The sequence below is a fragment of the Armigeres subalbatus genome, chromosome 1, assembly GCF_024139115.2.
Source record: "Armigeres subalbatus isolate Guangzhou_Male chromosome 1, GZ_Asu_2, whole genome shotgun sequence".
In the NCBI taxonomy this organism is placed as follows: domain Eukaryota; kingdom Metazoa; phylum Arthropoda; class Insecta; order Diptera; family Culicidae; genus Armigeres; species Armigeres subalbatus.
The window spans coordinates 112,373,535-112,401,226 of record NC_085139.1 but is presented as its reverse complement, the minus strand read 5'-3'; the positions used below and the strand labels follow the sequence as shown (position 1 = coordinate 112,401,226).

At 40.8% G+C, this 27,692-nt stretch overlaps 1 protein-coding gene and 1 non-coding gene across 3 annotated transcripts; both read left to right on the top strand.

The window, feature by feature from the left end:
- Positions 1-1,478: 1,478 nt before the first annotated feature.
- On the top strand, positions 1,479-27,692 carry LOC134204970 (trypsin-1-like). 2 transcript variants are annotated; one of them, XM_062679803.1, is made up of 4 exons: positions 1,479-2,160; positions 25,269-25,416; positions 25,495-25,889; positions 25,953-26,496. In XM_062679803.1, exons 1-4 carry the CDS (start codon positions 2,089-2,091, stop codon positions 26,322-26,324), a joined length of 987 nt encoding a protein of 328 aa, XP_062535787.1. In that variant the 5' UTR covers positions 1,479-2,088; the 3' UTR covers positions 26,325-26,496. The 2 variants fall into 2 exon arrangements, with proteins under 2 accessions (XP_062535787.1, XP_062535786.1); XM_062679802.1 differs by lacking the exons at positions 25,269-25,416; positions 25,495-25,889; positions 25,953-26,496 and adding exons at positions 26,503-26,674; positions 26,733-27,127; positions 27,189-27,692 and having other exon boundaries at positions 1,514-2,160.
- LOC134208444 (U6 spliceosomal RNA) lies at positions 18,556-18,662 on the top strand. Its single transcript, XR_009978673.1, has one exon. It is a non-coding gene; the product is annotated as a U6 spliceosomal RNA (small nuclear RNA).

The window sequence follows — 27,692 nt, the reverse complement described above, 5'->3', positions numbered from 1 at the left end:
AAGACCCAGGTCATAATTTTCCCTCTCTCTCTAAATTTCCCAAACATGTTCCACCTGGTGACTGTAACGGCAGCTGTTTGACAAAACTGTGTCAAAATGCAACTTTCTGTTGAAATTGCTGTACCCGTTGATCAACCACTGGTCGTCATTGTCCCTGGAAAATAAGTTTGCTGTCTACAAGCAAATCATCCTTCTCGTGATCAAATACGGCATGCCGATTTGGGAGAGCTGCGCTAAAGAGTACAAGTCCACTAAAGTCCACTGTACTAAAGAGTACAGTCCAAAGTCTGTAACATTAATGTTTTACCACACAAAAAACGATTTTTTTTTAATTAACATTAACATATGGCCTGCGATGCCAGTCGAGTTAGGTGAGTACTGGGTATGTGCGCAAAAGAAAGCACTACAGAAAGAAGAAGAAAAATAATCTCACATTCTGACATTCGCTCCTTTGAGAGAGAAACTCCTACCTAGGTTGCCGAACTTGGACGTCACGTCTGGCATACTTAGTACATTTTCATAACAGATGGGACGTTTCAATCGGCCCGCCCGCTGTAAGTTACCATGTTAACATTATTTTTTCGCTAAATTAATGATTTCGTGTGTGTTACTTCTACGTGAAGTTAAACGATTTACAATGATATGGAAATGCTAATATCATCTTCCAAATTCGGACGTACATGTTCATGATAGCATTAGAGGCGAAAGTATAGAATTGATAGTTCCGTTAGGATACGGCAGGCATGAAGAATGTTTTTATAGAAGTCGATTTGAAAGCGAGCGTTCTTCATGCCTGCCGTATCCTAACGGAACTATCAATTCTATACTTTTGCCTCTAATGCTATCATGAACATGTACGTCCGAATTTGGAAGATGATATTAGCATTTCCATATCATTATTTTTTCGACTAATACACCTCCCAAGCAGCACACTCTACATCTTTCAAATACCTAGCTGCTTGTCTCTAATAAATTGCATTATATACTCTGGAAATACACCAAGTCTAATAAAAGCCACGTGGCAGTTGAAAAAACATACAATATTTTGATTCTAATCATTGATATAAATTGAAGTGTGAAGCATGAAGACGAAATTACTAAAATGTCACGGAATGTAATGACATAAGTGTAATTCGAAATTATTGTTATTTGACACAAATGCGGCTCTCACGCCGACACTTTCAGATTTAGAGAAATGGCGTATTGAAAATAGTTATAGGACCTCTTAAGGGCTATATGTTCATAAAAATTACACAATTATTGTAAATAACTGGTTCAAAAGGTTCTTAGTAAATTAGTCCAACGACACCGAAATGACATTCCCTGCAAGGTCAGGGTAAGTAGCAATAATGGATGCATAAATTTTGTCATCATCTTTCCCTTTTTCAACCAGGCTAATCATTAAACTTCCGATCACTGCACCCAATTGACAACATCGGAGGCGTTGGAGACGTTGAATATTCCGTCTCACCGCCTTCGGTTGTAAATTGGTCCGCGATCCAGTCGCTGAGACACCAGTGCGGTGCGAAAGTAGCGTCGAACAGCGCAATCGGACCCGCGAAAGGATGACCCACACTGACTGCTGCCGGACTACCTACTTCGCTGCCGTTCCATGGCAGAAAGCTTAATCGAAGCAGATGAGCAACGGCAATGACGACGCCACTCCGGATGGAATACTTTCTTTCCACAGCCGCGCGCCGCACACTGCGACAGTGATAGCATCCAAACGGTGGCAAATTGTCATCGCGGCTCATCGCGCTCAGAATCAACCGTCACGGTTTAGTAGTGGTTAACCTTGCGCCGAGATTAGATCGACGACTGTTTAGGGCCCACCACGAAGAACGCGAGCCCTTGGCGTCCTGACCCACGGGCAAGAAGGTTTCCGGCAGCTGTACGGATCAATTAATATTCAGGACGTGCGATCTCATCGGTATTGGCAAGCATGATCAATTGACTCGAGTTCAACTTTAGAGCAAACTCAGTGAAAGTGATTAAGTACAAATCGGCAAGCTCCTCTTGCACCACGGAGAAAATCTATCCGGGCAGAACGTGAATTTGTGCAAACAGTTGAGTGATAATTTGAAGAAGATGAAACGGTACTTCAGCCCGCAGACTCAGCTTCTGGTCGTGTGTATTCTAATCGGTCTAATAGATTGTCACGTAAGTTGACTTAAACTTTTGCGGTTGAAACATATTTAATTCCAATTAAAATAATCCAACCAGTCCGAGTTCAATGATTCTAGTACATATTCTAATTTTTATTTCAACGTTATTGTCGTACATTCGCCTTATACAGAAGTATTACGAAAACTGGTTTAAGAATAAAAGTGCTCTACTGCCAATTAGAAAAGTACACATTGTACGTCAAATTCTGACCATTTAGCGCCTTGGTACCGTTGTACCTTCAATGCATACTTCAAAACGGTGGCTTAATAACATTAAGAGACATGTTATGCACATTAGGATGGCTCAAAAAACACTTTTTCAAATTTTTTGATGGGCCGCCCTCTTATTCGGTTCTATTTGATGCCCTGATGCTCTGGACAAATTTTCAGCCAAATCGGTCAACGTTTGGGCAGTGCTAAACTCGTTGAAAGTTTATATGGAAAAATGTGTGCAGAAATATCCAAAAACAGTGATTTGCAGTTGGACGGCACAATTTACGATCAAGAACAATGATACTCATTCAGTTCTTGTAAAATAAAATACAGAATGTTATGCTGAAAACCGCGAGAAGATTAGAGTTTATTACGCAAAGATATTAGCATTTTACTGGAGTGTTGTAGGGGTGAATTTATTTCTTTTCAAAGGTAAAAGAAACGAAATTTGCTCAAACCCCACTGCAGAGAAATGCTAATAACTTAGCCGGGCAAACTCGAATCTTCTCGTGATTTCTGCATAACATTCTGTATTAATTCTCCAAGATCTGAATGAGTATCATAGTTCTTCATCGTATGTTGTGTAGTCTAGCTAAATTTATTTACAATGTTATGAAAACTCATATGTGAATATGTACGTTATGTGGAAGATATTGATTTGGAAAATGTATTGGAGGTAACCACTTTCCCTTCGATGGGACTCAGAACCCATGACCCAACAGTACGCTAGACTGGTGCTTTAACCAACTAAGCTACGAAGGACCTCCGTCGGCCTTCGCAACCCTAGCAACTACTGAACGAGCTCGAGATTCCCAAATTGGACGCATAGTCAAATCACTCGCAATCCATTTCTCAAGCCAATACTTCCACATGTGTATTGTACACATCCACATTAGAGGAGCGTGAGTATTTAGAATGTCTGGCGGCTATACACATTCTTCATCAGCAACGGTACTGACCAAGTGAGGTTGTGTAAGCTATTTGCCAGTCGGTCGTCAAGCTCAGACCCGACCGCATTGCGTAGGCAAGAGCACGCAACTCAAGTTCAGTTCGATCAAAGGTAATTGCCTATTTCCGACGTCCAAGTCGGGTGGTTTAATCCCGAGTAATAGGCAGTACCTTTGATGAACGAACGAGGGTGCTCTTTATTATATGAAATAAATCAAGTCGGGTGGTTTAATCCCCGGAAATAGGCAATTACCTTTGATCGAACTGAACTTGAGTTGCGTGCTCTTGCCTACGCAATGCGGTCGGGTCTGAGCTTGACGACCGACTGGCAAATAGCTTACACAACCTCACTTGGTCAGTACCGTTGCTGATGAAGAATGTGTATAGCCGCCAGACATTCTAAATACTCACGCTCCTCTAATGTGGATGTGTACAATACACATGTGGAAGTATTGGCTTGAGAAATGGATTGCGAGTGATTTGACTATGCGTCCAATTTGGGAATCTCGAGCTCGTTCAGTAGCCGCTAGGTTGCGAAAGGCCGACGGAGGTCCTTCGTAGCTTAGTTGGTTAAAGCACCAGTCTAGCGTACTGTTGGGTCATGGGTTCGAGTCCCATCGAAGGGAAAGTGGTTACCTCCAATACATTTTCCAAATCAATATCTTCCACATAACGTACATATTCACATATGAGTTTTCATAACATTGTAAATTAACGTCCAAGTCGGGTGGTTTAATCCCCGGAAATAGGCAATTACCTTTGATCGAACTGGAATTTACTGTTTTTGGATGTTTCTGCATACAGTTTTCCGTATAAACTTCCCAAACGTTGACCGATTTGGCTGAAATTTTGTCCAGAGCATCAGGGCGTCAAATAGAACCGAATAAGACGGCGGCCCATCAAAAAAATTGAACAAAGTTTTTCCCATACTAATTTGAGCCACCCTAATGCACATACTAAGTATGATTAACGAATGTTACGACGTTTCGCTTCAATTTTTTAGTTTAGAAAAATTATTTGTATCAATTTTTGTATTTCTCTATTCATTCGAAGAAAATGGCTGCAGTACACATAATCGATTCCTTAAATTCTTGTTCCACTGATTTTTTGGTGTAAGCTTTGGGTGGGCCTGCCTTTAGTCCAAACGAGGATGATCGATAGCCACGTATACTCTTGAACAAGAAGAAAAGGGAATCATGATTTTCACGAGAAACTTTTGGAATTTCAACGAAAATTGCGAAAACAACGATTCAATGGATCATAAACGCCACATTTTCAATGGAAAATGTGAAGGTTTACACGTCCGTGACTCGAAGCCTCGATTGTATAGGAAAGTTTGATTAATAAGATTCTCAACTGGTCCGTCAACTTTTCAACCCGATACTTAAATGTTCTATTTTTCCACGTACACTTCCGGCCAAAAGTTTGGGTTCACCCTCGAAAAATATAGGCAAACGTTTTTGGCCGTTTTTTCGCCGTCTTACATCCGATTTTGGGTATTGTTAGCTCGATACAAAACATATGAGTAGATCTTGCATCGTAGGTATTTTAAACTAGCAATTTTCATTTTTTTATGTATCAAAGTATTACCTAAAGATACATTTTTTTTAATATTTATGTTGTAAAAATATGTTGATTTTTCTCAAAATTGAGCCAACGAAATTTCGAAAAGTGAAATTAAAAAAAAATTAAAAACAGTTTGGGTTCACTCTCCTGATATGCGAATTTATTCAATTTTGGCCGAATATTGTCTGTAGTACAGTTCTTGATGTTTTGTTTGAAAACTCACTTTCTTTAATGCATATTTTGCCTGAATTTATACTGAAAAAAGGGTGAACCCAAACTTTTGGCATACTATGCTAAATTATTCCGCCGAAAACTCATCAGTGCCCCTCAAAGATGATTAAATTTGGGTTCCATTTCACTTTTTATTTCGAAATTTCGTGGGCTCAATTTTGAGAAAAATCAACATATTTTTACAACATAAATATAAAAAATGTATCTTAAGGTAATATTATAAACATGAAAAATTGAAAAATTTTAGTTTTAAATACCTACGATGGAAGATCTACTTATATTTTTGCCTTTCTCGTATACTAAGTATACGTAAAGGCTATATGTTCACTCCAAAAACAAACTTTTTATAGAAGGCTCGGAGACCCATAGTGTTATATACCAATCGACGCAGCTCGACGAATTGAGGTGATGTCTGTGTGTGTGTGCGTGTGTGTGTGTGTGTATGTGTGTGTGTATGTGCGCACCAAAAGAGCAAAAAGTTTAGCTCACTTTTTTTGCACTTACCCTCAACAAATTTACTCGCAACAGGTTGCATTCGACGCAGTATACTGCCCCATTGTTTCCTATTGAAAATTGGCCGATTCGGACTATGGGCTTAGAAGTTATGGCCAAAATACTTTTCCTCATAAAAAAGCGCGTAAAAAAGTCTAGCTCACTTTTAATGCACTTACCCTAAACGGATTCCCTCACAGCAGGCTGCGTTCGACGCAGTATCTTGCTCCATTGTTTCCTATTGAAAATTGGACGGATCGGACAATGGGCTTGGTAGTTATGGCCAAAATACTTTTTCTCATAAAAAAGCGCGTAAAAAAATCTAGCTCACTTTTAATGCATTTACCCTGAACCGATTTCCTCGCAACAGGTTGCATTAGACGCAGAATCTTGTCTAATTATTTCCTATTGAAAATTGGCCCGATCTGACGATGGGCTTAGAAGTAATGCTCGAAATACTATTTTTTTACCGCACGAGAAAGGCATCATCACCGCTAGGTGGATTAATCTGGGTTTTTGTATTAAGCTAACAATACCCGAATACGAATGTAAGACGGCGTAAATACAGGTAGAAACTTTTGCCTATATTTTTTTAGGGTGAACCAAAACTTTTGGCCGGGAGTGTATGTAGATGTAGGCGTGTAACGTTCCCTTTTTCACTACAAAACACTATTCCACGCCTTTACTATCCGACTGCCCCGACTGATTTCTCAAATTCCATGTTTCTCTCTTTCTTCCGTCAACACCGTTTTTGCTCCAAATTTGAAACTGCACAATTTGATTTCTCACGATTTGGATATTGTACAGGAGGGACGCTAGATTTTCATACACATTCAATTTTTTTTCGACCGCTTGCAAGGTCTTAAGAATCAGGGTTAATGATTTTTCTAGAAATGGAAATTGTAACCGCCGGTGACGTCCACACATCTGGGCAGCGGACGTCCAAACATCCCAAACTAGCTTACCTCGGTTCTTAATCTCAGGGTCGGCACTGTGCACTAGGGATTACTCACCGTTCTAGCCTGGTCTTTAAAAACAACACAATTCACAAGAAGGATGCATGCAAGAAATGTAGCGATAGAAAAGGGGTTCGATTTATCTTCAAATTAATCAATATTCAGTTAATTTTTTAACTTATGTCTATTGTTCCAATTGTTTAACAACCACTGTATTGCTGAATGACAAGTTAGTCATGATATTACCGGTACGTGATCAAACATATTGTGGAGCAGGTTATCGACGGAGGATGGTATTGCCTGATTTTCTCAAAATTGCACGCGGCGAACCCTTAATGAAAGGTACCGCCGCGCTTCCTGCACCCCGTTTACTTGATTCTTATGGGTGGATAGCATTGCGGTGTATTGTTTGCCGCGGCCGTACCTTTCGACAGTCATTCGCCGCGTGAAGTTTTGTGCAAGTACCCATTTGGGAACATTACAAACGCCGCGCAGTGTATCATATCCAGAAAATCTGACAATAGTTCCTGGGCCTTTGAATAGCGCGGGTTCAGCAGTAATGGCGCGGACACGTGTGTTACTCACGCGAACCTGGATTTGCCTCGGGATGGATCCTTCACCATAACGTACTCTCGTGGCGTATGTGGGCAAGTCAGAAAGGTCTCGAAAATCAGTAGCGTTCGACGGAATTGGAAGCTCGGCTAATCGTTTCGATCGGTGGTGGCAATGGCTAGTGTGGAGACGTTCAAGTCTGGTTGACTAGCTGGGATCGTTTTATATGGTAGCGGGATCGGGGTTCACGATACTCGTATCACTTTCTCTTCGAAGATCTTCGCTTTCTTAAAAGTACTGTTCACTGTTGAAGTTTTTCTTGAACCGATCGTCACTTGCCTGCTATACTTTGCACTATCCACGTAATAAGACCCCTATCCCGTTCGTTCTCGGAACCTTTATAGCTTTTTGGTGGCTCACTTCGGCTGCTTTTCTCGGGCAACTCCTGATCGAGGTGTTCGGCCGTCGTGCTCCTCCAACATCCATTCACAGCGGGCTCTTGCGTTCTCTAGGTGGTCAAAATTTTACTTTAAATTTTCGTTTTTATTATTCGATTGCGAAAAATAATAAATTTATATAATACTAAACATTTTCTTGCAATAAATTTACATTTAACGACAATGTTTATTTTATTAAGCAACATTAACATCAATCCTGTGGATTGTGTGTTGTAAACTTGGAAAAGGTTACAAAATGCGGAATGTAGCTTCAAGTGGATTAGTTAAGAAATTCCCAAGAAAGGATAAGACTTAATTTTCCGAAAAATTCATTCTCTAATGAAATTTGGGACACTCCGCTGATAGTTAAGAAAACTTCTTCGGAAATAGTGGCAATTTTTTTGTCAGGAAGTACGGGGAATAATGTCTACGTGTAATACTGATAGTTGTCAAATATGAAAAAAATTTCAGCAAGCGATGACAATGTCTTGATATAGAGAGTTGGATTAAAATTCGTTGGACACTCCTCGTGTTACTGCTCAAGAATCGATGTTCACTATCGAAATGTTCGGGCAAACAGAATCTCGACAGAAACTCAGGAACATCATATTAAAATAATAAAAGCTTAGCAATGATAAGATATTGCTCCGTTTATAATAGCTTGAAAATACATTCGAGAATTGTTCATGGCAGAGGCAGTATTGATCCACACTGATCAACGCATAGGGCCCTCCTTAGCCGTGCGGTAAGATGCGCGGCTACAAAGCAAGACCATGCTGAGGGTGGCTGGGTTCGATTCCCGGTGCCGGTCTAGACAATTTTCGGATTGGAAATTGTCTCGACTTCCTTGGGCATAAAAGTATCATCGTGTTAGCCTCATGATATACGAATGCAGAAATGGTAACTTGGCTTAGAAACCTCGCAGTTAATAACTGTGGAAGTGCTAATTGAACACTGAGCTACGAGGCGGCAGTGTCCCAGTGGGGGATGTAATGCCAATGAAGAAGAAGAAGAAGATCAGCGCATTACTGTCTTTATCGAGAATAATACTTGACGGTAGTCCTGTTTCCATCCTCATAATATTCACGAACGATCAAAAATGTTTTGGTGTGACGCCGAAAATTTTAATATGTGCGTCTGTAGCGCATTCAAATTCAATTGTCAACAAACTATCATACAATGCTAGAGTAAAACTAAAATATTAATTCGAATCAACTTTATTGTGATACTTCGCAGGCAGTTTCTTAAAAAAAATTACATCTAAATTAACGCCACTTTGAAGGCGGATTGGTTGTGGTAGGAAGCGAAGATTACAATGAAGAGAAGAACAGAGAAAGAAAAATGAAGTAGAAGAGGGAACATAGGTCAAGACATTGTTTTTTTTTTTTTTTTCCAATTTCGTTTATTTGGTAGGCTCAGGCGTGTATAACACTTTACGGAGCCATTGTTCTTTGTGTTATATATACAATCAATATCATTTTATTATACGGTTAGTAAGAGGGGGGTAGAAGCCAGCGTACTCGTGGTGACTCGAGGTTAGTTAACAATGTTTAAGGATGGACGGGGCTTAGGATTTGGGATCAGGAAATTTCAGTTTCTCATCCGGGCATTTGGCGTCAGTGACGATGTGGCGTGTCGTCGTGCTCGAGGAATGGTTCGACTGGGAGCATCTTCCGGATGGCAAGAGCTATGGGGCTCTACGGAACAAAAAGGCAGAGACAGAACAAAAAAAACTTTAAAGAAAGAAAAAACTAAATGTTAGATTTTGATGTCAGAAGCACAAAGGAAACTATAAATGGCCTGCATATAGACAACATCACGATCTCCCAAAACACCGCGAACTTCCCTGAAGGGTTGTTTACCTCAGGCCACAAGGGTATCCAATAATTGCTCTCTGGAGGCGTCATTTTCCGAGCAGGACCAAACTACGTGATCGATGTCATCATAACCGGCTCCGCACCTACATAAGTTGCTATCGACAAGGTTTATTCTGTACAGATGTGCGTTTAGTGAATAGTGATTAGACATAAGTCTCGACATCACGCGAATGAAGCCTCGACTTAAGTCCTCACCTCTGAACCACGCTCGCCCAGAAACTTTTGGAACTATGGAAAATAGCCACCGTCCAAGTTCGTTGTGTGTCCAATTTCTTTGCCAACTTTGAAGAGTACTCTGACGGACTAATGGGAAAAACTCGTTGCTCGAGTATTGTCTATCATAAACTTCACCTTCCTGTGCGCCCACCTTTGCCAGCGAGTCTGCCTTCTCATTGCCGTAGATTGAGCAGTGAGATGGGACCCAAACAAAGGTAATCTTGAATGATCTTTCGACCAAAACACGCATCTGCTCTCTTATGTTTGTAAGAAAGTAAGATGCGTGCTTAACAGGTTTCATCGACCGGAGTGCCTCGATAGAACTAAGACTATCCGAGAAGATGAAATAATGGTCTACGGGCTGATTGGAAATTATCCCCAAAGCGAAGTTAATTGCTGCCAGCTCAGCAACATAAACCGAACACGGTTCCTGAAGTTTTCGGAAGGTGGTTGAAGTTACATTGAAAACACCGAAGCCAGTGGATCCGTTGATGCGAGAACCATCAGTGAAATATCTGTTGTTGCAATTGACATGTTCATATTTTTCAGAAAAAAGTGAGGGAATAGATATTTGTCGAAGATGATCTGGTATTCCTTGAATAGCATGTTTCATGGACAGATCGTATACAATTGAGGAACTGTCGTTGGTGAAGTGAACTCGAGGTGGATTATAACACGGAAGACAAAGATCTGAAGAAATGTAGTTGAGATAGACTCTAAGGAATCTTGAACGACAAGTCAGTTCAAGCATTTTATCGAAGTTATCTAAGACAAGTGTGTTACTTGTTCCACATTTGACGAGTATTCTAAGTGAGAGCTCCCAGTAACGATGCTTTAAAGGAGTGACTCCAGCAAGCACCTCCAGGCTCATGTTATGCGTCGAATGCATGCAGCCAAGGGCAATACGCAAACAACGATACTGAATTCGTTCCAATTTGATCAGGTGGCAATCAGCTGCTGAGAGGAAGCAGAAAGAGCCATACTCTAAAACAGAGAGAATAGTCGTTCTATAGAGTTTGATGAGGTCTTCCGGGTGAGCACCCCACCATGTTCCGGAGATAGAACGTAGAAAATGGATCCTTTTCCGGCATTTTTGTATCAAATACTCAAAATGGAGTTTCCAAGTACATTTAGAATCAAACACGACCCCAAGGTATTTAGAAGATAAAGATTGGTTGATGTCATCATTCAACAGTTTTAGTTTCAGTTGAGCTGGGTACCGCTTCCTAGTAAACACAACCAACTGAGTTTTTGCGGTGAAAACTCGATCCCTAGATGTCTGGCCCAAACAGTCAGATTATCTAGGGTACTTTACAATAGTCCTTGCAAGACAGCTGCACTTGGACCTCTTAGAGACCACGGCATCATCTGCAAGTTGTCTGAGCGTGCATTGTCCTTCCAAACAATTGTCAATATCTTTAACATAGAAATTATAAAGCAAGGGACTTAAACACGATCCTTGGGGAAGGCCCATGTAGCTATTTCTGGAAGTTGTCAGAGTGCCGAGTGTGAAGTTCATTTGTTTTTCTGACAACAAATTGTACAAGAAATTATTCAAAATAACGGGTAATCCATTACTGTGCAGATTGTCTGACAGTACTTCTATGGAAACTGAATCAAAAGCGCCCTTAATGTCCAAGAATACTGAAGCCAATTGCTCCTTGTGCGCAAAGGCCAGTTGTATATCTGAAGAAAGCAACGCTAGACAATCGTTTGTTCCTTTCCCTTTTCTAAATCCAAACTGAGTATTTGAAAGCAATGCATTTTCTTCGACCCAATGGTCGACTCTTGAAAGGATCATTTTCTCCAATAATTTTCTCATGCATGATAGCATGGCAATCGGTCGGTATGAATTGTGATTAGACGCTGGTTTCCCAGGCTTTTGAATAGCTATTACTTTGACCTGTCGCCATTCAGGTGGCACAATGTTGTACTCCATGAAACAGTTGTACAGGTCAAGTAATCGTCTTTTGCGATATCTGGGAGGTTTTAAGAAGATTGAATTTGATGTTATCGCATCCCGGAGCAGAGTTATTCGATGAAAGAAGAGACATAGAAAGTTCCAGCATTGTGAATGGTCCACCCTAAGAACCGGGATCAGGGATTGATTCTCGAAATACCGGCTCTGCTGGTACGGAATCCGGGCAGACCTATTTGCGAAATTGAATATCCATCGATTGGAGTATTCTTCACTCTCATTGGTGGAAATGCGGTTCCGCATGTTGCGAGCCGTTTTCCAAAGTGTTGTCATTGAGGTTTCTCGTGATAGTCCCTCGACAAAACGTCGCCAGTAGCTACGTTTTTTGCCTTGAGAAGATTTTTGAGTTTTCTTTCGAGCCTCAAATACTCTTCAAAAGCTCTGACCTTCCGTGTTTACGGAAGGCCTTGAAAACATCAGATTTCTCAGAATACAACTTAGTACATTCATCATCCCATCCAGGAGTGGCTGGTCTTCTGATGACAGATGTACTTGGAACGCGTCGTTTCTGAGCTTCTAGTGCGCTTTTTGAATCAACTCAGTAAGGAATCGATATTCATCCAAAGGTGGAAGAGTATCAGTTGATTCAATACCAATTTTACCGCCGATGCAAATTTTGCCAGTCAATGTTCTTCGTGAGATCGAAAGGAACATTAACTGGTTCAGATTGTCATTTTTAATTGTGGTGACTATCGGCATATGGTCACTACCATGGGATCTTGAATTACCTTCCACGTGCAATCTAATGATAGTGAATTTGAACATAAAGACAGATCAATACGGCTTTGTTGACCATTTGGTCCTATTCGAGTTACTTCACCAGTGTTCAAAATATTCAAATTGAAATCGTCACAGAAATCATAGAAAATAGGCGCTCTATAATCGTCATACGTTTCGCCCCAACCAATACCATGTGCGTTCATATCACCCAATATCAATACTGGAGATGATAGGAGGGAGACTGCGCTCCAAAAATGTCGACGATTAATAGAGGCATTTGGAGGAATGTACACTGAAGCTATGCAAAGATCTTTATTCTTTACATTTATTTGGCAAGCGACGATCTCTAGGCCATTAACAGTCGGAATGGGAATTTTGTAGAAGGAGTAGCATTTTTTGATCCCCAAAAGAACGCCACCATAATGATCATCCCGATCTTGGCGAATAATATTAAAATCGTGGAAGTTGATTTCATCTTCAGAAGAAAGCCATGTTTCACAGAGTGCAAATATATCGCAATCGGAATTGCGAATCAAAAACTTGAACACGTCTAATTTATTTTCAGACTATGACAGTTCCACTGCAGCACAGTGATTGTATCTTGGGTATTGGCCGTATTATCCATCGAAAGATACAATTCCTGCAAGAAGGGGCCATGAAACAGTCAATTGCTTCAGATAACTTTCCACTGTTGGTATAAAAAGGTCAATGATAGGCCTCAATGAATTCGGAATATTGAATAAATTCAAAAACGGTCCACAAGGTTCTTAATGGAGATCAATCCTCGCTTGGACGGAATACTTTTACTAGAAGTGCGAATTACTTTTTTCTTTCGTTGATTCTCCTAGCCGGATGTTTCTTCGAAACATCGGATTTTAACAATGGCAGGAATGCCTTACTGCAACTAGGATCAAAAGAAGCAGTAGGGACAGGTTGCTTCAGGATTTTAAATAAACCCCATTACCTTCAGATTTTGCCAAGCTTTTATGGATGATTTTTGTTCTCTTGCGGCGCGATCCAGGAAGACGGTTGCTTCCTCTTTTCGGGCACGTGTACCTCCGCAGGATCATCCATATCGGCAGCGTCAGAGTCCAATTCATCAATGGATATGGAATCATAATAATCACTTACACGAACGGTGGCTGAAATAGCAGTCGATGCAGTGGCTGTGGCGGATGTGTCTTGCGACTTAACCATTTCCGCATACGACTGCTTGGAGCGCTGTACCAACGAGCGCTTCACTTTTTGGGTGCGCTTTTTGTACACCGGACATTCCTGCAAACCATGGGGAGGATTCAAACCACAATAAGCACATTTTGTTGCCTGTTGCTGGCAGGACTCCTCCCTATGCCTTTCAGAACATTTGCCACAACGTGGTTTGTTGTCACAAAACTCGGCAGTGTGACCAAGTTGTTTGCAATTGATACAATTAAATACCCTTGGCACAAAAGACGCACCGGAAATAGCATGTTTTCAATATCAACATATTTTGGGAGCATCGAACCGGCGAACGTCACCCGAAGCGAACCTGACTTGGAATATACCTTCTTTCCATCTACCGTGGCTGCTGAATGCAATTCCTTGCAGTCCAGAATATCCACGGTAGACTCCATTGCATTCTTTAGGCGGCCTTTTCCCGCAAGTACATCCTTGCAAGTCAGGCTCGCTGCGTTGATCACACCTTCAATTTCGACCTCTCGCGAGGGGACATAAACCATATATTCAACATTGTACGCCCTGTCGCCAGCAATTTCATTCGCCACCTGGTATGTAGGTGCGGTGATGCGTAGTTTGTTCCTGTTGATCTGGCTAAAATCAAGCTTCGGAAAACGACGCGTCAAATCTCGTTTAATGCCGAGAAAATCTAGGCTTTTACTTTCTGCCGAAAGTAAACAACCCAAGGCCCAGGCGAAGCCGCATGGTACAATCGAGTGCGCCCTCCATCTTTAGCAGGCACATTGCCTTCTCCAGTCTCCTCCTCCATTCTCACCCCGCAAGGTGGAAGGATAATTTTGCTTATACTAACTTAAAACTAATAGCAAATTAGAAAAAAAACTTAAAAAAAACTAATTCGATTAATTCTAAGCAGTCCCACTCTGTATCAAACAGAAGGGAGAACAATAAAAAGTTTTGCCACTTATCTGCCCCTGCTGCTGTAGGTAGCAGCAGTAACAATAGCCTGCTTCACTGGCGTCGCCAGAAGCAGCTACTTCACTCGCCGACAGCGATCGCCTTGGATCCGTAGGTAGGAGCACCACACAATAGCCTTTTCACTACCGAACACAATCCGCGATGAGACACAGCACACACGTCTGGCTCGTTCGAACTATCGGCACGGAATGATCAAGACATTGTAATTTTGTGCCCGGCCCACCGCTGAACGTTTTGTATATCGTCAGTTTGGTGCGGCGGGCAACTCTATTCGATCGGAGCGTCTTGCGGAGTCCAAAGTACATACGATTTCCTGCCACAATACGTCTCCTCTACTGGTACCGTTATCGGAGGTCACCAGTGAACCCAAGTACACAAATTCTTCAACCATCGTGATTTCGTCACCACCGATACAAACTCGTGGTGGGTGGCTAACATTATCCTCTTTTGAGCCTCTTCATGAGCTTTGCCTTCGACGTATTGATGACTATTCCGATCCACTTTGCTTTCCTCTTCAGTCTGATCTAAGTTTCTTCCATCTTCTCACAGCTACGTGCCATAATATCAATGTTGTCGGCGACATCAAATAGCAGAACGAATTTAGTTGAAATCGTACAACTCTTGTCAATCCTTACCCTTCGTATAACTCCCTCCAAAGCGATGTTGAATGGCAGATATGAAAGACCATCACCTTTCCGTAACGCTCTGCGCGTTTCGAAGAGACTCAATAATGATCCTGAAACTCGAACTTCGCACATCACCCGATCTATTTGATTTGTGTTTTACTTCTGAAATATACAAGTTATCGCAGTTTGAAAAGTTCACAACAATTACCTTTCCATGTTTGTTGCAAATAAAATGGAACGCAACATTGTCTTTATCCTCTGCAGATGAGGACAAAGAGTTATCGCTATTCTCTTTTGTTGCTTGTTTTTTGCATTTTTCAGCGACAATTACATTCCTTGGACAAACGGTATTTTCAACTAAATGACCTATTCGACCAGACGTTTTTTTGCCAAACGGCATTTTTCAGCCAAATGAACTGTGTGGCCGAACGACATTATCTGCCATATGTCTATTTCACGCAAATGATTTTCGACCAGACGAGTTTCGGTCTAATCATTTGGTCGGCCAAATAACATATTTGGCCAAACAATTTTCGGCTTTGTGGCCTCGCCCTTCAAAAAAAATTGATTTCCACGTTATTTTTTTCTGGGTTTCAATGGGAAATCCTTGGGAATATCCACAGGAAATTAATTGAAATTTCCAAAAGCAAGAAAGTTTCCACAAGAAATTGTTCAAAATTTGCATGTATTTTTTTTATTTCATAAGAAATTGTTCAGAATTTCCTCGGAAAATTATCTGGAATGTGCATCTAAATTCTTCCGAAATTTCACGGAAAGTTCTTCTAATTTTTTTTCGGAAATTTCGATAATTTCGGGATTTCGATAAAATTTCTTTAGATTTCGACAAGAAATTCTTCGAAATTTACACTGCAAGAACTTCTTAGTATTCATGGGAAGCTTTTTTGAAATTACAAAGAAAAATTCAATGGAATTCTTACGAGAAATCCTCTAGATTATATATATTTAGGCCGATACAAATATTTAAAATGTTTTTTGTCTCCCCGCCACCTTGATTTTTTTACCAAAAAATAATATTTTAACATTCAAACAAATTCATGAACAAATCCGTGGAGTTTTTGATTTTTTTCATTTTAATATTTATTTTTAATTATCCACCGCCCACCCCCCCCCCCACCCTTTACCTTTCGGAGACCAGTAGGACAAAAAGTTAATTAAATATTTGTAACGGCCTTATTAATTATACGGAAATTTCACTGGTTCTTCAGACATTCTGGGATCTTCTGCCAATTTAGTTCGGCGTGGAAAATTGTAGATCAGATTTTAAACGGTAACACATCGTTGCAAAAATGTCGGCGGCGGCGAACACCTCTAACCTCCATGTGGTCCTTCGGAAGATTTGTAGGATCCCAAAAAAAGCAAATTTGTAAATTCCATTGTAAAGCACCAGGATCTTTTAGATGCATTTATTTTTATATTCCGAGTATGTATATATTCCTTGGCCCTCCGAAAGATCCGGAACATACGTAAAATGCCAAATAATAAATTTCGTCGCAAAGCACCATTTGCTGTGACATTCTGAGAATGTAAATTATCTCGTTTAATTTATTCAAACAAAGGCCACAGTGACCTCTGCAGTACATAAAATAAGTCCGGCACGTTTGCCTTGATTTTGTGTTATGTTGTGCCAAACACGGCTAATATTTCTATCTTTGTAAGCTGTTTAAAATTTAACTCCGGATAATTGAGCCAATTTCTCCGTATAATCGAGCCCCGGATAACCAAGCCTCAGGTTAATTGAACCTCCGGATAATCGAGTCGGCCCTGTATATTGGCACTGATGCTATAGCACTCGCTTCGTGCTGACTTTCATTTCTTTAAATTCATTTCCTTTCTGCCCTTACTACATTGCACCGTTCTATATTGCATCAGGCACCAGCCACTAGCATCCGACTCATGGCAACATTTTTCAGGTTCGTCCTTATCGAACCAGCTATTTGTTGGCGTCACTGTGCATTGCCTAACACTTCATGCGCTATAGTATAGTCACAGTTTCAAGGATATTCTCCCACAATCTGTTGACGTCGCCATCCGCTGACATCTCCTATTCAATCATTCAGCTTCTGTCGATATTGTTCAGCAACCCTTCAACAAAGCTTTGGATATTGAAACACATCGTTCTGTTATTTGGTGAATTTGACACTTACATTTTACATCTCTGGATAGGAGTAAACCTGTAAAACAACTCCCACCCTACCCCCACCCAGACAGTCAGCATACGACCATATTCCCCAACGGTTAGTTTTCCGATATTCTCTAAAGTTGCTCGTACCTTGACCTGCTTCACGCAGAGCTAGGGATAGACTTTATTGGGACCGGGAGAGGTAGATGTCAGTACCAACGGCACGCATTACCCAGCATTGTCTAGTGTCTACGATGTCCACATTTTATGATTCGGACCATCGGATGCCATCAGAAGCTGGTATCAACAGAAATTCTAAAGCCTAAATAGAGGTGGGTCTGCCCCACATTACATTAGAGCGAAGACAAAATCTACAAGCAAGCAATGGACCAGAATCCGACAGGATATCGCAGCAGAGCCCGCCCAAGGCGACCCAGTGACGACGTAGCCACCATAAAGAAATAATAAACACGTACTAAACAATGAGAACATATTTTCTATAAAAAGATAAAACCAAACGAATAATACTTAACATCTTAACTTAACAGCGCCACATCGAGCTAAATACAAGTTAATAAGACGCATTTTCATACATTAAGTATATTTTCACCAAAACAAACTTAACGACCAGTAAAACTTGATAGATCTTGTCCATTGTTTTTACAGCATCTCTTAATAGGTAAAATATCTATTAAAAAAAAGTTCCTATATCAGTTTGTAGTCTAACATAACCAAGAGTAATCGTACCAATAGTGGAGTTGTTAATAAACATACATCTTTCCGGACGAATGGCGAAAACTGATGGTCATCTCTATGGGGACATATTAGATACCGAAGGTACACCTTTATTTGTTTCATCTGCCGTAAAGCCGCCTCTTTCGCCGCAGTCACCTCCGGAGGTGCGTGTCCACTGGCATGGAGCGAGTAACCGGTACTCTTCGACAGCCAAAGTAAACAGCTCCATAGCACAACATTTTTGAAGGGGCGACAGTTCTATCGCACTAATAAAGTCGGTGGCGGATCTTTGAAATAACAGCTTTGCAAAACATAAACACAGGTATACGGATGGGTCAGGCATCGGGGTCACTGGTTCATGCACCTGGAGGGCATCCGCAACCTCCTACCTACGCAAAATTAAAGGGAACTAATGAACCTGAGAGCAATAGATCTTATACCAGCTCCGAAAAGACCATACACGGGTCTCCCACAGCCCATTTTGCAGCCCATGTGACGTCTGTGGAGTCCACAACACCATTGAACACTTCATATGTTGCATGTTGGTATCCAGTCCTAGCTTCGGCTGGACACATACTAAAATTGGAACGATACAGAGAAGATTAGCATGGCCCCTGCGCAAGGATGTTACGCAAAATCGTGAAGCGTTCAACATTTTTTAATTTCGGGTGGTGAGTTTACCTCCCTGAAATCGATGTTTATTTATTTATTTACATATTTATTTTATTTTATATCCAACTGACCTAAGCTGGTCTTATTGAACCTCTTAAAATTATAGTAACAATAAACATCAAGATTACCAGAAACATGCTACAATTGTTCAACGACAAAATCAAAGGAAAACATGACTAACAACATTTTCGGCAAAGTAAATACACAAACAAGCAACAAAAAAGCAAAAAAGACTCAAAACAGCAACAATTGATAGAGAATTGAAAGCACATTAATTATCATTTTGAACGGGTGGTTTCCATGTATCTTTCATTCGGTTCACAAATTGTCGATACTTTATTCCCTTAGTTGTGTGTATTAACGTCAAATGCGTTAGCATAGGCGTGAGCGTTCTCAATAGCCCCCCCCCCCCCTGGTGTAATGCTTAATTGCGGGGGTACGGACTGGCGAAAGGGTTTTGGTTTTAGTGGGTCGAGTAAGAGTTACATTACATACCCATCCCCACACTACCTGAGTTAACCTCCTCAGGTGTCTGCTTGCAGATTTTTGGTATCCAGTTGGTATACAACCAGGACTCGGGATACCCTCGGGGACTACCATTTTCCTGAAGGACGGATCCCATTTCGCAATCCCCTAAATACCCCGCAATCGTTCCTGTTTTCGTCCAATTTTTAAAATCATCAAATTTTGATTTTCTTTTGTTGTTCTGTTTTGTTATTCATGTTAGCTTATTTTCAAAATAGTTTATAAAGAACCCTCGCCTACAAAAGGTTCCTGGGTTGTACCTGAGGTTGGCTTCTCTGCTCTCTTCCCAAGCCAAGTACTTATAGTTTTGACTTGACGACCAGTGAAGAACTGAAGCTAGTTTCTTTCAAAATTCTTAATGAAAATAAAAAATAAAAATTATATAACGATAGTAATAGGGTTTCTTATCCCATTCTCGGCCTAACATGCATACGATTGCGTTATTCAATTGATATTTATGACAGGAAGCCTGAATTTCGTGGGCCGTGCAATACTGCAAAGCAATTTACTTCTGCTTAAAAAAGGGCTTTTCTTGGTAAACATCGTTTGCAACAGCTTTCATTTGATTTAAATTAACGATTTGCAGCACTCATTTCAGTCATAGCGATTGCATATCCGGCCCATTTCCAAACCAGTTCCCAGCCTAAGCAAAATTTCGCTCAATCTCTCAACATCTTACTCTCATTCTCTCTCGGGACGGTAGAAAATGCGACGTAAACAAACATATGCACGTTCAACGCCGACATGATGCCAGATGGTATTATTTATAATAATTTTTATTTGGTTGAAAAGATATATTAAAAAAAAAGATGAAATTACTTAATTACAAAACTTAATTACCAAATTACTTAATTACAAAACTATATTTTTTTCACTTTTTGAAATCGAGAGAATTATAAATAACATGATAGCGTCAACGAATTAGATAGTTTTCCTATAAACGATGAAGGATTTTTTTCATGCTTAAAAATACTCCTGGCCTTTTGGCAGCACCTACAGCCTTTTGGTAGCCGTACCTACAAGTTCTTAGGCCGAGGTGAATTTTTGTTCGGTTTGAGGATACATTTTTAAATGTATTCTAATATGTTCATATTAGTTCTAGTCAAACAAACAAATAGAAAAGATTAAAGTGCGTGAGTTTAGAATTATTGTGTGGTTATTAACAGCTTCATACAATGATTGTATCGAGAACTGTGACGATTTTCAGGTAGGTGTTTATATGAAAATACCGTTTGTAAAAGTGGAAAGATTCACTCCGGCTCAGTGGTGTAGCAACGGAGAACGAATGTACGAAATCTACATTTTTATTTACTATAATTGGACCAATTAGGAGTGAAATCAATAATTGGGAAATATTGAGTATTGTTCGAAATAGAAGATGGGCGTGGCCAGGAGTAGTAATCCTCATGCTTTTGTGATTTTTATCCTAGATTGAAATCAAGGACCACACCCACCTTGATTTCTGATAGCAATCTGGATAAGGAATTCAAAAGAAAAACATGAGTATCACTAGTGTCCAATCTACGAAGTACACCGTAACTATGCTATTCTATGCTATGCTAATATTGAGTATTGTCCGAAATAAATGGGAGACTTTTTTAAAATTATCAATCAAAAACCTACGGCTTCCAAAAAGTATAAATCCTTAGTTTTCTGTGCAGTGAGCTGGGAATCGGGTCCATAGGTTCAAGTAGTGATTTACCCTAATTCTTAAATATCGAAGGTAGAACTTTGCAACTATTAGGAAGAATTGCCAACACTGATCACCGTATCTCACTATCTGATGGCGATGGGTGAACAGTTTCATTGACGTACCAAAAATCCAAAACAAATGGGGTGCTAAAAAACGGTAGACGACGCATAGCTTCAATTCGGATCTTAAACCATTTTATCACTGAAAAATACACAGATTATATAGGAGAACTGTTTCATTTTCCATCTCACTGATGATATATTCATCGCATCGCAAAACAGAGAAATACAGCACCAATTTTGTCGCTTCTTATGCTAACATGCATGCGTGCTCACTGCTGAAAAAAATCACAAAAATAAAAAAAAATCAAATTCCTTTTCATTGCTTTGTTTTTGAGCTATGAGATGAAGTACCGAACCGTTCCCTTAACTTCATCACGCACCCCAACATCTCAAATTAGTCGAATCTTGTTCGTATATGGTCTGCTTGAGGTTCATGTGGGAATCATCTAGAGTGCACCTATCAAGTGCAAATATTACCACGCCTTTTTTTTTTTATCAAAACCAACATTTTGGACAACTGAGTTGCCTCATCAGTGGTTACAATGGGACATCGTTTTGCTCCCTCTTCTGGAGGTCGGATAACAAAATCGTTAAATCTCCCATACCGCCATCGGGGGTGACAATGGGTCTGGGGGTGAGAATGGGTCATCGCTCTCACCGACGGTCTGGAGGTCGGATAGCAAAATCGGTTAAAAAGGTCTCTTATATTTAGCATTAGACACATTCAATCTTTTTTACAACCATTCTAAGTAGTCAAAGCAGTGACCCATTCTCACCCCCATTTGACCCATTTGTCACCCCCGACGACGGTAATTAAGTTTTGTTGCCTTTTGTTATCTTTTCTTATAACTTAGAATGCATGTTGAACAGACTGAATCGCAGGTATATTCGATATTTAGCATAGGTGATTGTGCAAATCGTGGGTGGCTATACAATGTCTAAGCAGCACAAGTTGAACAAATCTGGTCTGTCTGCTACTCGGGTGCTCAGTTGTGCGATCTACTGTATAATTATGCAGTAGCGGTTCTATACCTGGCCAGGTCCTTACATTCACGGAAGGAAAAGTAGGAATGTGGTTGGATTACGACTGTGAATTTTGTAGTTCGATTTTCGGATTAGCTATCAGTAATGAACAATAGCGTTGACAATTTTATTTCATCGCCAACGTTTCGATCCAGGGATGGGATCTTCTTCAGGGCTCGATGGCAATCAATTTGTTAGTTATCGTTATATTCAAACGGGTGTTTGCCATGGATTTGTTGGAAATTGTTTCTGGCCTCATTGAAACAGAAACCAGAAACAATTTCCACCACCATCCTAATTAAATTTATTAATTAAGTAGTAGACTAGTTAATGACAATAATTTTAGATAGCTTTTGTATCTTTTCAAAATCGGAGGTAGTAATTTTAAAAATATTTATATCGTACAGTACTGGACAATAATAAACAAACATTCGTATATCATGAGGCTAACACGATGATACTTTTATGCCCTTCAAGCAATATATTATAGATAATAAATCTGGGTGTATTAAATGAACGACATTACAGTGGAACAGACAAAAAACTCTCAGGGCATGGGACCACCACAGGGGAAGGCAGTGCATCAAAATAATTAAATTTAAAGAAAAAGAAACTCAACGAACTGCACTAAACCACCATGTCATAAATATTTGCATCTTCGAAAGCACCGGTCCTTCAACAATTAAACAATTCATCGTTGGCTCTTCATCGTCTCTTCATTTATTAATAATATAGGGCACTGCACGGGCTGCTTTGTCTCTTTCTCGTTGCAAAGAAATTTGAAAACAACAAGGCCAGTAAATGTCAAAATTCATGCAGAATAAAAGAGAAAGAGATTTTTCCGTGCAGTGCAGAAACCCATTCGGCCGAAAACCATTTGGGCGAATGCCACTAGGCCGAAAGTTGTTTGGCCGAATATACCATTTGGTCGAACAGACTATTAGGACGAAAGTCATTTGGCCGAATAAGTCATTTTAGCATTAGCATTAGCATTGTTACGGTGTAATTCGTAGATTGGACACTAGTGATACTCATGTTTTACTTTTGAGATCTTTATCTAGAATGCTATCAGAAATCAAGAAGGGGAGTAGTCCTTGATTCCAGTCTTAAACAAAAATAACAAAAGCATGAGGATTACTACTCCTGGCCACGCCCATCTTCACCGTAACTAGGGAGAGGAAGGAAATGTTGATGTAGTACTTACTTAACGAGAGGCCACCGACTTAGCGACACCCTCATAAGTACCACGGAGTTGGACAATGAGGAAGGTATTCGTTGGGTCAGGATTTTCCTGTAGCCGGCAATGTAACCGTGGTAGATCTTACCCCGTAACACACCACGTAAAGGTGTCTACCCAGCATTACGGGTCCATTTGGCCGAATAAATCATTTAGCCGAAAAGGGTCATTTGGCCGAAAGGGTCGTTTGGCCAACAGGGTCGTTTGGCCGACAGGGTCGTTTGGCCGACAGGGTCGTTTGGACGAAATGATCATTTGGGCGAAAGGGTCATAAGACCGAAAGGGTCATTTAGTCGAAAGGCTCATTTAGCCGAAAGACTCATTTGGCCGAAAGGTCTTTTGGCCGAAAGGGCCATTTGGTCTAATAGGACATTTGGCCTAATTTCTCACTTTTTAAATGACCTTTTCGTCCAAATAACCTATTCGGCCAAGGTGACCTATTCGGAGGTTATCCTTCTTCTTCTTCTTCTTCTTCTTCTTCTTCTTCTTCTTCTTCTTCTTCTTATTGGCATTACATCCCCACACTGGGACAGAGCCGCTTCGCAGCTTAGTGTTCATAAAGCACTTCCACAGTTATTAACTGCAAGGTTTCTAAGCCAGGTTACCATTTTTGCATTCGTATATCATGAGGCTAGCACGACTTTATGCCCAGGGAAGTCGAGACAATTTCCAATCCGAAAATTGCCTAGACCGACACCGGGAATCGAACCCAGCCACCCTCAGCATGGTCTTGCTTTGTAGCCGCGCGTCTTACCGCATGGCTAAGGATGGCCCCGGAGGGCCTATTAGGCCATATAACCTGTTGGGCCAAATGACCCTTTCGGCTAAATGACCCTTTCAGCTAAACGACCCTTTTGGCCAAATTACCCTTTCGGCCTAATGACCCTTTCGGCCAAATGATCCTTTCGGCCTGATGACCCTTTCGACCAAATGACCCTTTCGCCAGATGGGTTTCGGCTAAACGACCCTTCCCCGCACAAGACAGCAGACTTCAATGTTTCATGTAGCTTCACATAAACTCATTCTTCTCATTTTGCATTAAGCCAACCACAATGGATTTAATATTTACACAATATATTCTTCTTAACCTAATTCGTGGGTACAAAAATGTAGGATCGAACAACTTCTTACTATAGTCGACTCTCTACATCTCGGTTTTCTATATTTGGATATCTCTCCTTATGTCACTTCAAACTACATACTTTTGGGCTTTCTACATTTCGATGACCTCCCTATGTCGACATCTCTCTATCTCGATGTGTTCTGATCATATTCTGTTCATGATTCATTCTCCTTATATCGATATGTTCATACTTTTTGGCTACTAAACCATCTTTGGACAATAATAAGCATATCAACAACAAGAAATGACATTGGCTTCGTTATTTATCTTTTTCATAGCAACGAGCTTTTTTTTAGATCTAGTACCCTTTTCAATTTTCCATTCCTTGATCTTTCCCTATCGATGGTCCCTTGAAAATCAAGATGTGGAGAGGCAACTGTATAATAAATGGTTCAAAAATTTGAAGAGCGAGAAAAAAACGTGCTATTTAACGCATAGCTTACTTCGATCCTTTCAGCACTGATTAATTTTCACTTAGACCGCACAAACAAAACAAAATCGGACCTCGCGAACTATCTGCTCAATGCGCAAAAACATAATAAAACAGGTAAAAATCGCAGATATATTCGATATATGTATACAGATAGGTATATATAGTATATACAGTATATATAGTTGAAACATTGATTTTCAATTTTTCATGAATATGGTATGGTCAAGTGGATATTACAGCCTAAGTTTGAAACATGATATTATATGGAAACACAATCCTTCTAGTTGGATTTTAGTGCATCTTCGTGAAGAATGTAGTAAATTAGTTATACTAATAAGTGACACTAATCACTAATAATTAAGAAGCAATAAATATTCTATTCAAATTTTTATCCTATGCAGTCAACCCATGTCTAATCACCCTCACTTTCTGCGCTTTCTCCTTTTTCTACATTTTAACCCCCTCTCCTATTGGTCTTTCTATGCTACCTCTTCCAGATCACTATCGAAACCCAACTCCGTCCCGCACCGCGGCAGGACTCTAATAACCGTAATCCCTTTATCGAGTGGCTTGTCAGCTGGATTGGCGCCACTACGACTACCCAAGCCCCGTCACTAACTCCACCTTCCGATTGTACCGATTGCAGTAAGTATCTTCCAGGGATGCCACTCCAACCGGGCGAACTTGGCGTACTAACTCGTAGATTCGTTTTTCTTTCTGTAGAATGTGGTCGTACCAATCAGGCGACCCGAATAGTGGGCGGCACGGAGACCCGCGTCAACCAGTACCCATGGATGGCGATGCTTCAGTATGGAGGAACCTTCTACTGCGGCGGGTCGCTAATCACCGATCACCATGTCGTGACGGCGGCTCACTGTGTTCATGGGTTCAATCCCAGCAAAATATCGGTAGTGCTGTTGGACCACGATCGTTCGAGCACGACCGAAGCGGAAACCATCACCTGCAAGGTCGAACGAGTGATCAAACACAATGGGTACAACTCCAACAACTACAACAGTGATATTGCAATACTGAAACTAGACCAGCGGATCAAATTTACCGATAAGATTCGGCCTGTTTGCCTTCCATCAGCGAAGAAATCATTCACGGGATATGAAGTACGGGCGCTTTATAGAAGAAGAGATGGATGCATTAAAACTGTGTATTAACTTTTGTTTTAGGGAATCGTGACTGGATGGGGAGCCACCAAGGAGAATGGACAAATCTCAGTAAATCTCCAAGAAGTTACCGTACCAATTATGTCCAACACGGACTGCAAAAAAACAGGCTATGGACAGAGTCGAATAACCGATAATATGCTGTGTGCTGGATATCCAGAGGGAATGAAAGATTCTTGCCAAGGTGATAGTGGAGGACCACTACACATTATTGATGCGGACATGAAAACGGAAAACATACATCAGCTCGCAGGGATTGTATCATGGGGAGAGGGATGCGCCAAGCCAAATTATCCCGGAGTCTATACCAGGGTGAATCGGTTTCGGACCTGGCTCATGACCAACACTGCTGATGCGTGCTACTGCTCGGAATAATTGGAATGGCGAAAATAAACAGACCGAATGAACTTTTTTTTCGTTGACGTTACTGCAATATCCGAAATAGTGTTAAGCTTTACAATTCATCCTTCATGTTGCTTCCAAGTAGCTATCATTAGGCACCATTGACTCATCGCTTCGCATTCGCCATTTTGCTTTTTCATCCCGGTTTCAGATAATGCAAAGTTCAGCCGAGGATCTGTCAAACGACGAAGATAGTGTTGTTGTTTCAGCAGAGGACACTCCAGGTCGCCAAGATAATGCCTTTTTGGAGTGGCTGGAGATATTGACAGGTATTCAACGACCAGGACCGCCACTGAAACCCGCGGAGAACTGCACGATGTGCCGTGAGTATTTGTACTTCTATATTTAGTTGCAATATTGCGTCACCTTTTATCTTTTCAGAGTGTGGTCGCACCAATACGGTGAAGCGCATTGTCGGTGGTGTGGAAACTCGCGTAAATCAATATCCGTGGATGACAATTCTCAAGTACAACAATCGGTTCTACTGCGGTGGTACGCTTATTACGGATCGCCATGTTATGACAGCTGCCCATTGCGTCCACGGTTTCAGTAGAACCCGTATGAGTGTCACGTTGTTGGATCACGATCAAAGTGTAATGAATGAGACGGAGACCATCTCGGCAAAAGTTGAGCATGTGTACAAGCACCCCAAATACAGTCCGCTGAACTACGACAACGACATTGCGGTGCTACGGTTGGACACCGTTTTGCCGATGAATGAAAAGTTGAGGCCTGTTTGTCAACCTACATCCGGGGAATTATATACGGATTATGATGTATTCTGAAAGAAATTCAATTCACATGTAAAAACTTCTAAAAAATAATTATTACTTTCAGGGCATAGTGACTGGATGGGGAACGACATCATCAGGAGGTAGTGTTTCGTCAACGCTTCAGGAAGTCATCGTACCAATCCTATCTAACGAAGATTGCAAAAATACAAGTTACAGTGCAGATCAAATTACCGACAACATGCTCTGCGCTGGGTTTCCCGAGGGCATGAAGGACGCCTGCCAGGGAGACAGTGGAGGCCCACTGCATGTGATAAGCAAAGAAATGGAGTCGGACAACATTCATCAGATAGCCGGAGTGGTGTCCTGGGGCCAAGGGTGCGCTAAACCAGACTACCCGGGAGTGTACACTCGAGTGAATCGCTATGAGAATTGGATTCGTAATAATACCATCGACGGATGCTACTGTACACAGTGATTAAGTCTATTCTGGATATTTATTATAATAAATAAAACCGTGCAATACTGTAACGATGAAACGTGCAATACGATATTCAATATCATTTTGAATGTATACTCAATAAAGTGTGAGACACACAATATTTATAAC